The 15,244-nt window shown below is 41.9% G+C and overlaps 1 protein-coding gene across 1 annotated transcript in view; it reads right to left on the bottom strand.

The window, feature by feature from the left end:
• Positions 1 to 2,593: 2,593 nt before the first annotated feature.
• Positions 2,594 to 15,244, bottom strand: part of ANXA5 (annexin A5) — a 32,382-nt gene continuing 19,731 nt past the window's right edge. Inside the window, exons 7-13 of the mRNA XM_068975024.1 lie at positions 13,926 to 14,005; positions 13,440 to 13,496; positions 8,194 to 8,287; positions 7,251 to 7,346; positions 5,493 to 5,551; positions 5,167 to 5,289; positions 2,594 to 3,717 (exon numbers count right to left, since the gene is read on the bottom strand). Coding sequence (XP_068831125.1) covers positions 3,655 to 3,717; positions 5,167 to 5,289; positions 5,493 to 5,551; positions 7,251 to 7,346; positions 8,194 to 8,287; positions 13,440 to 13,496; positions 13,926 to 14,005 — 572 coding nt within the window. The 3' untranslated portion in view covers positions 2,594 to 3,654. The remainder of the gene's footprint in view (positions 3,718 to 5,166; positions 5,290 to 5,492; positions 5,552 to 7,250; positions 7,347 to 8,193; positions 8,288 to 13,439; positions 13,497 to 13,925; positions 14,006 to 15,244) is intronic.

Genomic DNA, 15,244 nt, shown 5'->3' with positions numbered 1-15,244 from the left:
ACGCCTGAAAAGAGTTCAGGGTGGACAACAGGAATGAGGCACTCTGTGCTCCAGGAGAACTGGTGAAACAGTTATTTTCAGGAACTGATTTTACGAGCCCAATGCTTGCATCTCTTAATATCCAATAAAAGTACTAAATCCCTTCATGGTGACATCAGCTCTTCATCACTAGCAGAAAACCTTTTGTACTATAAACGCTTGACTGCATGAACTCTCCCTTCACCGGAACCACATAAACTGACCTTCCCCCACACCCCACCTCTTTGGAGCAGTCTCTCAGAACCATCGAGGTGCTGTCTCCAGGGTGGCAGTCCTCATTTTGCTCCAAATAAAACTTAACTCGCATCTCTCATGCTGTGTATCTTTTTTAAGTCAACAAAATCAGTTGATGTAATTCACCTTATCAACAGAAAAAGAAGAAAAACCAAGAGTCTTATTCAAAATGGTTGACATAGAAGGATCTTGAATTTAACCTTCTCTAATGGACACTAAATCTACAGCTAAGAAGGCAAAATTTTCCTCTGTGGGGGATGAAAAAGATAAAAACCTCCTAGCTAAGTGACTCCTATGCATCAGACAAATGAGGAAAAACCTACAATGAAGCTGGGAGGTGAGACTGAGACACAGTCTCACCATAAACCTCACCCGAGCACACTCACTCCACCTTGCCCCAGACTGCCAGGATCTCCCAGGACTGCTTGCACACTCACTCCACCTTGCCCCAGACTGCCAGGATCTCCCAGGATTGCTTGCACACTTGGTCTGGCTCAGCAGTCACAGAAGCTGCTGCTCACGAGACACCTCCTGGTTGCCTGGCTCTGGTGGCCACTGGGGCTTGCACGCAAATGTCTCACAGGAATGTTACGATCAGTCATCCTTGGCCTGTTCCCCCTGCTCAGAGACAGCAGCTTGAAAGAAGTAAAACTGTCATTATTTACAGATGACATGATACTAAAAAGAAAACCCTAAAGACACTACCAAAAACTACTAGAATAAACGAATTCAGTAAAGTTACAGGATAAAGAAAATATATACAAAACCCCCCTGCTTTCTGTACAATATAACAAACTATCAGAAATTAAGAAAACAATCCCATTTACTACAGCATCAAAAAAAAAATAAAATATTTAGGGCTAAACTTAACCAAGGAGGTGAAAATTCTAAGAAACTGATGAAAGAAGTTCAAGACATAAATAAATGGAAGGATATATATTCCATACTTATGGATTGAATAATTAATAGTTAAAATGGAAAGATATATACTCCATACTTATAGATTGAATAATACTGTTAAAACGGAAAGATATATATTCCATACTTATAGATTGAATTAATACTGTTAAAATGGAAAAATATATATTCCATACTTATGGCTTGAATAATTAAAAGTCCATGTGACCCAAAGCAATCTACAGATTCAATGCAATCCCTATCAAAATCTCAATAGCATTTTTCACAGAAATAGAACAAACAACCCTAAAATTTTTATGTAATCACAGCCTCCAAATGACCAGAGCAATCTTGAGAAAGAAGCACAAAGTTGGAGACAACATGCTTCCTTATTTTCAACTATATTATAGAGCTATGGTACCAAAACAGTAAGGCACTGGCTTAAAAGGGCTTCCCTAGTGGCTCAGATGGTAAAGAATCTGCCTGCAACGCAGGAGACCTGGGTTCAATCCCTGGGTTAGGAAGATACTCTGGAGAAGGGAATGGCAGCCCATTCCAGTATTCTGGCCTAGAGAATTCCACAGAGGAGCCTCATGTACAGTCCATGGGGTCACAAAGAGTTGGACACGACTGACTGACTAACACCAACTATTGGCATAAAAATAGATATACAGTTTATACAGATCAACACAGCAGACTAGAAAGCCCGGAGATAAACCCAGGGATATATGGTCAATTAATGTTCGACAAAGGAGCCAAGGATATATAATAGGAAAAGAATATTCTCCAGGATACAGTGTTGGGAAAACTGGATGCCACACGTAAAAGAGTAGAACTGGGCCTACACCATATATAGGACTTAACTCAGAACGGATTAAAGTCGTGAATGCAAGACCAGAAACCACAATTCTCAGAAGAAAAACATGGATGGCCACCTCCTTGACATCAGTATTCGTGGTGATTTTCTGGACAACAAAAGCAAATATAAACATGTGGGATTACATCAGTTGAAAAGCTTCTGCACAGCAAAGGAAACCATCAACAAAATTAAGAGGCAACCTACAAATGGGAGAAAATATTTGCAAATCCAATGCCTGATAAGGGGCTAATATCCAAAATATTGGAGGGTAATATCCAAAATATATGAAGAGCTCAAATAATAGTAACAACAAAAAACAATCTGATTTAAAAATGGACAGAGGATCTGACTAAACATTTTTCTACTTAAGATGTACAGATGGACAAGATATACATAGTGTGGGGCGTCTCCGCAGGCTCACATGAGTCATCTTCGCCTCCACAGAGCAGCAGGAGGGCTGTCCCCAGACGTGTCCCCCTGAAACCCAAATGCACTCCATTAACCTTCATGACTCATAGAAGCCAGAGAAAAGAAAACATGAAGACAGATCTGGTAACGTGTTTTATTCATATGACTTTTCTCCGAGTGACTTTCACATCAGGAATGTTTGGGTTTTGTTTTTTAGTTTAAGTTTTTAAATCAACTTTTCCAATAAGCAACTAGTGTTAGCACTGCTTTAACTGATGCCCACGTAAACGTGCTACCAATAAATGAGAATGCTTCACGGCTTATTAGATGCTATGTATGTGCTCAGTGGGCAACTTGTGTCTGACTCTGCAACCCCTTGGGCTGCAGCCCACCAGGCTCCTCTGAGAGTCCAGGGGATTCTCCAGGCAAGAATACTGGAGTGGGTAGCCACTGCATTTCCCAGGGGATCTTCCCCACTCCAGCATCTCTTACGTCTCCCAAATTAGCAGGCGGGCGCTTTACCATCTGAGTTACCAGGGAAGTCCCCCACTTCAACTCCGCCCTCATGCCCTACTGCCCAGGAAATTCATTCTGCAGTGTTGTATTTCATGCTTTTCAACCAAAAGTCAACTTTTAATAACTTTCGACAATTCAGTGGTCAACTGATAACACTGTCAACTGATTAGCCTGAAACAAATATATCCTTGTTCAATACGTAAATCAAATAAGTTTTCTAGACATACACCCACGAGAAATTCAGGAAGATGGAAATGTTTATTATCCACTAATCTTTTGATTGCAACCACTACAATTTTTTTGGTTTAACTTGGTAGCAAACTTGATTAATAACACTTCCAGGAGTTCACAATTTCAAGGCTAAGGCTCTGACTAAGGTAATATGGTTATCAATTTAATATAAATGAAGCTTTTAAAAAAGGGTGAAAGCAGTCTGCCTCTTACAGGAAAATATAAATGATCCAGACTTTAGTCCTAGTAACATAAGTACACTTTAGTGCTACAACAGTTAAAGAGAAAGATCTTAACTAAAGATCAGAAAGAAGGACCGCTACATTCTTTTACATTTATGTTTTGGCCACAGCATGCTAGCGTGAGTAAGGCAGTGTGTTCAGCACTGGCGTGTAGAGTGTGGTGAGCTGTGCTGCAGGAAGGCAGTGGTGCCGGGCGGACACGGCGTGGGGCGGCTCCCCAGGCTCCCGTCAGTCATCTTCGCCTCCACAGAGCAGCAGGAGGGTTTTCTTATAGTCCCCAGACGTGTCCCCCTGAAACCCAAATGCACTCGGTTAACCTTCATGACTCACAGAAGCCACAGAAAAGAAAACATTAAGACAGATCTGGTAACATGTATTATTCATAGGACTTTTCTCCGAGTGATTTCACATCAGGGATGTTTTAGAGAGTATCCTACTGATGAGACTGATGTTTACCTTTTAATTTTACCCTTTAAAAGCTCAGTCCTGTCTAAGACAGTGAAGTGTGTTCTCCCCTCCAGTAACACAGAGAACAGGGAAGCTTTTATAACCATGTTCAACTCAAGCTTTCTGAACAAACTTAAGTCTCTGTCACACAGTATATGTCTGGCCATGGGGGGTTGTGGGCCACACTGGACTGCCTGGCTATATGGCTTTGCCTCAGACAGGAAAGCAAGGTACATTTTGCCTCTGCTTGTCCCATGCACAGATATGTGTGATCAGTTATGTTTCAAGCTCTGAGTCACTGGGAGGACTCTGTAGTGCCTATCAGCCGAGCCACATCTCACACACACACACACAAGGAAAAAGCTTGCTCAACTGAAACGGTGCTTTGCACACAACTCAGACAATGGCACCCCACTCCAGTACCCTCGCCTGGAGAATCGCAGGGACAGAGGAGCCTAATGGGCTGCCATCTATGGGGTCGCATAGAGTTGGACACGACTGAAGCGACTTAGCAGCAGCAGCAGCAGCAGCAGATTCCCCTTTATCAAATAGAAAGATAGAGACAGGAAGGAAGGAGAGAAGGAATAAAGAGGGGGAAGGAGGAAGGGAAAAGAAAGAAAAACTCAGAAGGCTTAAGCCAAATTTAATCACAAACCAGTGTCCCTTGCTTTTAAAAGAACAAAAATGATAGCAATACTTAAGCTCTTTACTGCTACTGCTAAGTCACTTCAGTCGTGTCCGACTCTGTGCAACCCCATAGACGGCAGCCCACCAGGCTCCCCCATCCCTGGGATTCTCCAGGCAAGAACACTGGAGTGGGTTGCCATTTCCTTCTTCAATGCATGAAATTTACTTATACCTCATATGACCTGCTTGGTTCTTTGCTGAACTATGAACTAGTACTAGAAATCAGGTGATGACAGGCAAGAAAGAAAAGACTGATACATTAATAAAAGAAAGGAGAAACTGATAAAGACAGCTAGAACTGATAAAAGGCAGAAAGAACAAACATCACTGTGGACAAGACTGGATTTAGTGAGTCATCTGTCATCACTACTAAATAATGCTCCTAAGCTCACCTGAGCCTCAGCCTCACCAAGAGCCAACCCTGCACCCGGGAGCCAGCACCTGCACTTCAGGAGACACTATGCCAAATTCTGTACCTCAGAGCTCTATTCACACAACTAGAATTTAAAGTTGACAGAAGAATCGGGTTCTCCCATGCATGTCTTCCATGCTATTTATTGTCTTGCTGAGGATTTCCAAACATAATTTAAAGAAAGGTTTTACTACCTTAATCATGGAATAAAGAGAGGTGCCAAAATTCTTCCTAAACTCCTTCCTAATGTTATACAGATCAATCTCACTTCTGGAAACCACAACTCTGATGAGGGTATGATCATCTGTTCCAGCTCCCTTTGAAAAAGAAAGAGAGAAACACACATTGTTTAAAAATGTCAATTATAGCATCAAACTCTCCTGAGTTGGGCGAGTCAATGAAGTAAAACAATTAGTAGAATTTAACCACCTGTTTTAAGGAGGGGGGGGGGGAAACCTCAAGGTCTATTCTCTAAAACATATTAGAGAGATAATTTAGAAGATTCAAGGCATGCACTTACCTTCATAGCATAGTAGAGGGTTTCTGCAAGGTAGGCAGGTATACTGCGAATGGATTTCACTAAGAAAATAAATAAATATAATGATCACATGCTATTTTAATGTGAAAAGGACTAAGTAATTAAAATCAAAGGTGCCTCATGCCTATGGCTCTTCTTAAACACAAGTATGAAAGTAACACAGGTGAAAGAGCTGCTCATTCACAAGCTGCTCTGATTCCTTGCTACAGAGCATCTCCACAGACAGTGGCTTGAGTTCTCCTCAGAGTTCTAAAGTCTACACAGAAAGGCGTGCGGCACAGGGGCTGCTGCACGGTTTTCACCCCCTTTCTGCTATGACCACCTTTCTGCCGAAGTTTTGGCAGCCTGCACTGTTAAGCCATAACCTTCTTCATCCCCGTGAATTATACAAATCTCCTAGAAGTTTTCACTTCAATATATTCAAGCAAACGATGCACACCATTACCCTATGTACTCTGGCAAACCGCAGACCAGCTGCCTGGAATCTTAATCTAGGTATTCCCTCTGTATTCTATAACATCCAGGATTCACACAGAGCAGTATGAGACTTGCCCGTTTTGGTAGAAACACCCAAAGGGAAGAGCACCTTCGCTGAACATGTACCCATCTACTGTATGTTAGGACTCCTCAGAACCAAGTCCACTAGTTTCAGAAACTATCACACAAAAGTTCCTTAATATTCAAAAACAGGGGATTCCCCGGTGGCCCAGTGGTTAAGACCCCGTGCTCTCACTGCCAAAGGCTTGGGCTCAGTCCCTGGTTGGGGAACTAAGATCCCACAAGCTGCATGGTATGAGCAAAAAAAAGAACAGGAACACTTAATACACAAAAATAACAAATCGCTGATGGGAGGCTGTATTTTCTCTTTTCCAATGCTTAAGGAAAACAGCCACTGGTAACTAAAACTGTCATAACTTTTCTGTGCATTCTATTTTGAACAGACCATCTAAAAGATTTCTATTAAAATTCGTTAACTACAGATTGAAATGAAAGGCTACTGTTACTGCTGGTTCGTGCACACATTGAGCTTATTTTCCAGAAGACAGCACAAAAACTTCAGCTGAACACCATATACTTGGAACAAACAGCAGACAGAGGTTCACTCCAAACCCGTATGAAAACTGGGACTACAGCAAACTCACAAACTAGATATTCCCTGGATCTGGAGAGTATGTAATAATGCTACAGTAAAATGCACAAACTCGGCCTCCAATTTTCCACGCTATTGTGAATATTTAGCTAAAATAAAATTCTAAACTATTTACTCAGGTTAATAACCACTACCACATTTTCCATTATAGCAAAGATACTTTTTCTAAATCAGACCCCAACTTCTCAGTGTGCTTCAAAACTGTGACAATGGTATTCTAAAGAAAAAACTCGACAGGTATCAGAAATAACATTTACAAGAAAAATGTTTACCTCTTGAGATAATAATACCCATACTTCAAGTTTACAATGAAATAGTAATATTTTCAATGGCACTTCAAAGTGATTTCTAAAAAAAAATTCTCTTAGTGTTTCCATAAGATAAAATGAAATAACCAGATATTTCACTTTTTTGCAACATCAAAGCAGATTCTGAATTGGAAATCTAGGAGTTTGCTTCACCCATATGTCATGACTAAGCTCTCTTTTATATAAAGAAATTGATGGTTATTTTTTACATATAGCTTCAACTGAATAAAATACTTTAGCTCTTAACACCATGAATATTATACACATTATAAAATTACTTACCAACAGCAAGGAGAAGCTGTTCCAAATTGCCAGAAGTCTCCCGGTCAATGGTTTCTTCTATTTGAAACCCGGATATAGTCATGTATTTGTCAAACACTAGAAAACATGAAGACAATTTCTTAATCACATAGGAACCACTCTTTCCAGAAAGAAGACATTTACTCTAACCAGGTACTGTCCGACCAAACACAAATTTCCCCTTTATCCTTGCTGACAAACCTTGCTTTTGCTCAGAGTCTCAATGTGCCAAGCTCAAAACAACAGATTATAAATGTTCTTTGTTCACTCATTTCCCACTAGTTATACCCAATAAGACCCAAAGGTAAATTTGCTGGAGAGGATTCTGAAAAATCTTTCTCTTTCCTTATTAACTAAAAGTAATGAATGAATAGGATTAGTTCACCCTTGTCTTCTTGCTGTGAAAACGTTTGGAGCAACATCAGCCATCTTGTGACAATGAGGTACGGAGATGAGAAAGAGAACCAGAGCAGAGAACAGCTGAACAGCAAGCAGAAACAGCCTGGGTCCTGCCAAACCAGCCAAGCAATGCCCGACAGAGAGCCCCACCCTAAAGCCACTCTCAGCAGGGTTCCCTGCTACTCGCAACTGAACTCTACCACCCACTAGAGGGACCGATGAAAATCCAGAGCAGAGCTCTGAGGTACCACCTACACCTCGGTGATGTGCGACTACGAGTAACAGTCTAGTGGCCTATCTCCCCCGTTACCCTGACAGCAAAGAGCAGAATAAGGGTCTCAAGTTTTGTAAAACCTACAATGGCAGCAAAGAGAATTATGAGATTTCCCAAGGTCACCAAAGAAAGAAAAAACCAAACCAGATTCATTCAGGAAAAGCCTGTTATGCATCAGGTATTTTGGCATACTGGCTCTTTACTTTCAAAATTAATCAAAGTACCTGTATCATACACATTTTTCTCACTCACCTCTTCTCAAGTGAGATACACTTCGTGTTCCAAAGATGGTAATAAACTTTTCTTCATCTGTTCCCCATTTAAGTTCTCCAGCCTGAAACAAAGCCTATTAAAAAAAATCAACTTCAATGAATAAATTGTTCTCCGATCTCATTTCCAGGTTCTTAATCACACATGTGCTGTATTCCCTGAATATTAATTTGCCTGACTCCTATTTATATTTCAATTCTAATATTTCCTACTCTGAAACTCAGTTCACTAAGTTTGGAGCCACCTCAAAGCTCACCACTGAACTCTGCTGCAGCAAATTAATGGCACAAAACAACAAAGCCAGACAACAGTGCTAGGATAAATGTACCCACAGTGTCTACCATAACCAGCAATCAATAAGAGCAAGGACATAAGTGGCAGAGAGCTCTGACTGCCTCACTGCTCAGACACCACCCACTAATAGACCAGAAAGCGGTCTGTGATGTGTGTTATGCTTGCTCAGTAGTTGCTTGATGCTGCTGCTAAGTCTGCTAAGTCGCTTCAGTCATGTCCAACTCTCTGCGACCCCACAGACTGCAGCCCATCAGGATCCCCCACCCCTGAGATTCTCCAGGAAAGAATACTGGAATGGGTTGCTCAATAATATATGATAAAACCCTACAGTCTCTTTCAGTTCAGTTCAGTTCAGTCACTCAGTCGTGTCCAACTATTTGCGACCCCATGAATCGCAGCATGCCAGGCCTCCCTGTCCATCACCAACTCCCAGAGTTCACTCAGACTCTCATCCATCGAGTCGGTGATGCCATCCAGCCATCTCATCCTCTGTCGTCCCCTTCTCCTCCTGCCCCCAATCCCTCCCGGCATCAGAGTCTTTTCCAATGAGTCAACTCTTCTCATGAGGTGGCCAAAGTATTGGAGTTTCAGCTTTAGCATCATTCCTTCCAAAGAACACCCAGGGCTGATCTCCGTTAGAATGGACTGGTTGGATCTCCTTGCAGTCCAAGGGACTCTCAAGAGTCTTCTCCAACATCACAGTACAAAAGCATCAATTCTTCGGCGCTCAGCTTTCTTCACAATCCAACTCTCTCATCCATACATGACTACTGGAAAAACCATAACCTTGACTAGACAGACCTTAGTTGGCAAAGTAATGTCTCTGCTTTTGAATATGGTGTCTAGGTTGCTCATAACTTTTCTTCCAAGGAGTAAGCGTCTTTTAATTTCATGGCTGCAATCACCATCTGCAGTGATTTTGGAGCCCAAAAAAATAAAGTCTGACACTGTTTCCACTGTTTCCCCATCTATTTCCCATGAAGTGATGGGACAGGATGCCATGATCTTCGTTTTCTGAATGTTGAGCTTTAAGCCAACTTTTTCACTCTCCTCTTTCACTTTCATCAAGAGGCTTTTTAGTTCCTCTTCACTTTCTGCCAAAAGGGTGGTGTCATCTGGTTAAAATGGCCCAATATCCATGGAGCTGTTTTAGCTGAGGGATCCTCATACCTCCTCACTCTCCCGCTTATCTAAGGGGCTTTTCAGTTCCCCCAAGCAGTGTGATAACCTCCGAATCCCATGAGAAACAGAGGTTTAGGAATCAGAAAAAGACCTGGGCCTTGTATTTATCTGTGTTTGTATTTATTTATCTTAGATGAATTCTTAATTGCTTCTTAAGCCTCAGTGTCTTCATCTACACAGGAATACTGTTTCTATAGTTACTGATGGGGATTCTATAGCTCACATGATGAATTCATGGAACAATGTTAGGCAGTCAAGAGAAGGAATTCAATAAATATTGATTCCCTTATCCCTCCTTCCTTTAAGAGCTCAACTTTCTCTCCAGAGAAAGTACAAAATAAAGATTTGGTGTGGGAAGAAGTAAAATCAGATCAACATACTAAAAATGTTTTTTAAACAAGTAAATTATCTACAGAATGTTCAATTGCCAGGTGAATGCCTCACTGAGGCTTACCAAATTCCTGAAATAATAAGAATCTTCTTGATGCTGGCTATCAGCAGAGAAAAAAATTCAAAAGCTTATGAAAGGGCCCTTTAGATGTCTTGGATTACTCTGAATTATGAAATCTGAAATTCTCATTAGGGCTTCCCTGTGGCTCAGACAGTTAAGAATCTGCCTGCAATGCAGGTGACAGGGGTTCAATCCCTGGGTTGGCAAGATCCTCTGGAGAAGCAAACGGCAACCCACTCCAGTGTTCCTGCCTGGAGAATCCCATGGACAGAGGAGCCTGGCAGGCTACTGTCCATGGGGGGGTCGCACAGAATCAGACACTGACTGAGTGACTAACACTTTCACTTTCAAGGGATTTACAGGCACACTGCAAGTCTGAGAAGAACCTCTTTACAGTGCGTGCTCCAAGCAGAGGAATCAGTGAAACGGAGGTGAGCATGTCCAGTTCGCACTCCGTGGCCTCACCCTGCAGCAGGGATCCCATCACACCAGCAGCCCCCTGCCCACTCACGCAGGCCTTGCTGCGGGCCCCAGAGACGGCTGAAGCTGATCCTCTCACGGTGCCCACAGGCCCTAAGCAGCAGCCAGGATTCCACTCCTGAGACTCAGAGTATGACCAGCATGGCTCCTACAGAGGCGCACACAACGCCACAGGGCTCATCTCAACCACTCAAAGCCCTAACGTCGGGGAGTACGAGTGTGCGGGCTGCGTCAGCTTTGTTCCCTCAAGGGCAAGGCGAAGCCTGATCTTTCCCTTCAATCTATTTCAATAAGCACATTCTGGGGAGGGAGAAATGAGAGAGAGGAACTAACAGGTAAGAACAGTAAGACTGTGGTCTAGTGAGAGAGGAGGGGCTTCAGAGGCAGATAAGCCCAGGTGGAAATTCCAGCTCCACTGCGACTCAGTGGGAGCCACGGGCTCGTTTCTCAAACCCCTGAGCTTCAGCTTCCTCATTTATAGAAGAGAAATGATGCCCCTATGTTAGAGTTATGCACTGGCTCCCTCATTAGTCCTTTACTGAGTGCTAACCCTATGCCCTGGGTGGGCACTCAGGTCAACAGGCAGCTTCCAGGTCAGGTGGCACGGCCTTGACAGGAAGCTTGAGATGCTCCTGTCTCCCCTGCAAGGAGCACCCGGAACACCTGGGTGTCGGGCAGGGCGACCTGCAAGGAGCCAATAGGAGGGCTGAGCCCCGAGGAGGAAAGAGGTGATGGAGCGGAGGCAGGGCGGGAGGAGAAAGCTGGAGGCGTAAGAAAGCGAGAGACAGATGACAAAACCACATTTAGGGGCCTGAACTTTATCCTGCAGACACTCAGCTCCACTGAAGGTTTTTAAGGTTTTAAACAAAGATGGGACACAACAGGTTTGCATTTTATAAGGGATAATGAGGAAAACGTCAACTATTTCACAGACATCCCCTGCACACATTCATTTCCTTTCCTTTTCCTTCTCCAGCCACACACAGAGATGATAGCATCCTAACACCATAACGACAGCAACCCAATTTAGATTAGAGTAACGTTCTCCTCTTTTCTATTAACAAAGTCAGATCACACATCCAAAGGCTGCTTCACAGTGAACAGTCAGTGAATATAGCTTTTTCTCTTTCAATGGTGAATATCTAACAACCAAAATTTTATATTTTATTACAGGCATACCTCTTTATTGCATGCTTTACAGATATTTCATTTTTCACACACTGAAGGTTTGTAAGCAACCCTGAGTCAGGCCAGTTTACCAGAACCATTTCTCCAACAATATTTGCCCACTTTTGTCTCTCTGGGTCACATTTTGGTAATTCTCACAACAGTTTAAAACTGTTTCATTATTATTATGTTTGTCATGGTAATGTGTGATCAGTGATCTTTGATGTTACTATGTAGTTGTTTTGGCATTTTTTTTACAATGAAGTATTTTTATTTAGGGCTTTCCAGGTGGCACAAGTGGTAAAGAATCTGCCTACCAATGCAGGAAACACAGGTTCAATCCCTGGGTTGAGAAGATCCCCTGGAGAAGGGAATGGCAACCCACTCCAGTATCCTTGTCTGGAGAATCCCATGGACAGAGGAGCCTGGCAGGCTACAGTCCATTGGTTCGAAACGAATTGAACACAACTTTGCAACTGAGCTCGAGCACTTTTCATTCCAGAGAGATAATGTTTTTAGATATACTACTACTGCACTCTTACTGAGGTATCATGTAAACATCACTTTTATTTGCACTGAGAAACCAGGACAATGTCTGTAACTTGCTTTATTCTGATAGTCACTTTAGGGTGGTGGTCCACTAACTCCGAGGTAAGCCTACACAGGAAATGTGACCGGAGAGACAGGACTCTGGTATGTGCTTCTAGGAACCAAAGTAATTCCTTTCTTAACATTTTCCAGTTTTCAGGTCTCGTGTTTCAAATTTCCCAACACTTATTTCCTACATTTGACTACTTATTTCCCAACACTTATTTCCTACATTTGACTACTTCACAAACCACATTCAGACTATAATGGGATTTAAAAGCAACTTAGGTACAAAAATTTCATTAGGGAGTCACTGAAGAGCAACTGACGAAAGGACAATTCCATTTACAATTCTATCAAGGAAAAGGAGATGGAATCTTCAAATACTACAATAACGTGTCATCTCTTACATAATAAAATACCATGTATCACTAAAATACTTTATTTTTTCTTGTTTGCCCTTTACTGCCAAGAAACTGACTGCCACATTGCCGGTAGCATTCATAACACCTGGTTTTCCTGCAAAATTCTCTATTTTAGGAGTGTTCCATAATCTAAAGAAAAGTAACACATCCAGGAGGAATTCAATATTTATATGCAATTTAATTTTTTCTGTTTCAGCTTTGGGATGAAATATCTTGTTGTCCAGATCAAAATGAGCGACATTGACTTACATGTGTCTTGTGATTTGTAAATAACTCATTAGGTTACTTTTAGATGCTATTATAAGACGTTATGGAGAAGGCAATGGCACCCCACTCCAGTACTCTTGCCTGGGAAATCCCATGGATGGAGGAGCCTGGTGGGCTGCAGTCCATGGGGTTGCAAAGAGTCAGACTCGACTGAGCCACTTCACTTTCACTTTTCACTTTCATGCATTGGAGAAGGAAATGGCAACCCACTCCAGTGTTCATGCCTGGAGAATCCCAGGGAAGGGGGCTGCCGTCTATGGAGTCACACAGAGTTGGACATGGCTGAAGTGACTTAGCAGGTAGCATAAGATGTTATGGTTTTCCATTAGCATGGTTTTATGTCATAATAAAGTCATCACCTAAGTCTCACTTACCTGAGCATCTTGTTCAACCTGTGCTTCATCAATTCTAGCGTCAGGGTCTCTATTAGCCTAGAAGAGATATGTCATATTATTGGATGACATGAGCATTTTCATTCAAAAAAAACAACAGCTTCACCAGATGGTTATGCACATAGAGCTTTTTCTCTTAGGAATAATATGCTTTTATTAAGATCTTACCAATTCTGCAATATTTTAGATTATCACACAAGCACTGTTCAAAACCAACCTAACCCTTTTGGTTTTAAAATCTATGAATAAAAGAGGATAGTGGTATTAAAAAAAAGAAGCAACTATGAGTTAGCTATTAAGAATTCAGGTCAGATATGCTGAAATACAAACAAACACTGGCACCACACAGCCAGAATCAAGCAAGTACCAGAAATAATTACAAGAATTTTAAGTGACCTTACTTAACCAATTTCAGACTAGTCCAGCTTTAGATTTTTAGTCAAACCACAAATAGTCTCTAGTCAATACCTGAAGGAGGACCACCAACATCCTCTGGTAGTACCCTGAAGTATCTCCCACCACATCATCTTCCAGGCTCGAGCCATACTCTGCAACAGAATAATGTCACTTATTTACAGCTTCTATCAACTGGAAAAGGGTATCTTGCTGCATGAATCAAATGGAAGAGACATGAAAGAAGAAATATTTGACTAGCATAATACTTTATCCTTCTCTGAGTGCTCTACAGACTGAAGGGTAAATGCTTTGAGTGAGAGGCTAGATGAAAACAGTCTCCCAAAAGCATTTGGTTCAAACCTAAATCATGACTTAAGTGTTTTAGAAATGCTCTCAACCAATGCAGTTATGTAGATACTGGATGATGCCAGAAAGCTTCTAAAATATAATCAATCTTAACTTCAAATTTTTGCTTTGCTTTCCTTTCAAATATTTTACCTGATTCATTTCCTAAGGTCTCCCATTCTCTAATACTCTGAATTTTTTTCCTTTGGGGAATGGCCTTTCCCTAACAAGATATTTCTCCTCTGCAACAGAGTTATTTCTGAGAGACAGCAGGGATATTTTTAAATATGTCTTTCTCCCCTCTATTTCCAGCTGTTCAACATAAAACCACAGCAAAGGGGAGAACGAGGATTTGCACAAATCCAGAGGCACCTTTCACTGTCTCTCTACCAGCTACTATTCACGGAACAGCTACAGAAGGTACTGCAAGGGAAAGTCTGTCGCTAATGGAGTCTTCCACATCTCATGGATGATACTGCACCAGGCTCCTCTGTCCATGGAATTATCCAGGCAAGAATACCGGAGCAGGTTGCCATTTCCTTCTCCGGGGGATCTTCCCAACCCAGGGATCACACCTGCATCTCCTGCACTGGCAGGCAGATGCTTTACCACTGAGCCCACTGAAGGTGTTACTCCAAGGCATTTAAATACTTCGTTATTTGAAAGGAGACAAACTTTAAAAGCTTGAAACTTCTCCTTCTAGAAGTACAAAAGAGATATGTATCTACTTCAATCAGTTGCTCAAATACAAAAACTTTGATGGAATTTTTTATTTCTTCCTTACTCCAACACCTATACATATATAATCAACCATCAAATACTTTTAAATATTTCACCTCTTTCTGATGTATTTGCCTCATACCTCCCACCAACCTAGGCTGAGCCACAATTGGCCAGCTTACCTCCCCCAATACAGCTACCTAATCAGTCTCAAGTCTCCCCCCTCCCTTAATTGCCCCTTTTGTCCCCCCACCATCCATTCAGGAGCTTACAGTGCCTTCGAAGCATGCCCAAGCTTCTATTCTAGCCGTACGAGACCACCTGTA

This window comes from Capricornis sumatraensis, chromosome 7, assembly GCF_032405125.1.
Source record: "Capricornis sumatraensis isolate serow.1 chromosome 7, serow.2, whole genome shotgun sequence".
NCBI lineage: Eukaryota > Metazoa > Chordata > Mammalia > Artiodactyla > Bovidae > Capricornis > Capricornis sumatraensis.
Note: the sequence above shows the minus strand (reverse complement) of the source record. Positions and strands in the feature narration are given on the sequence as shown.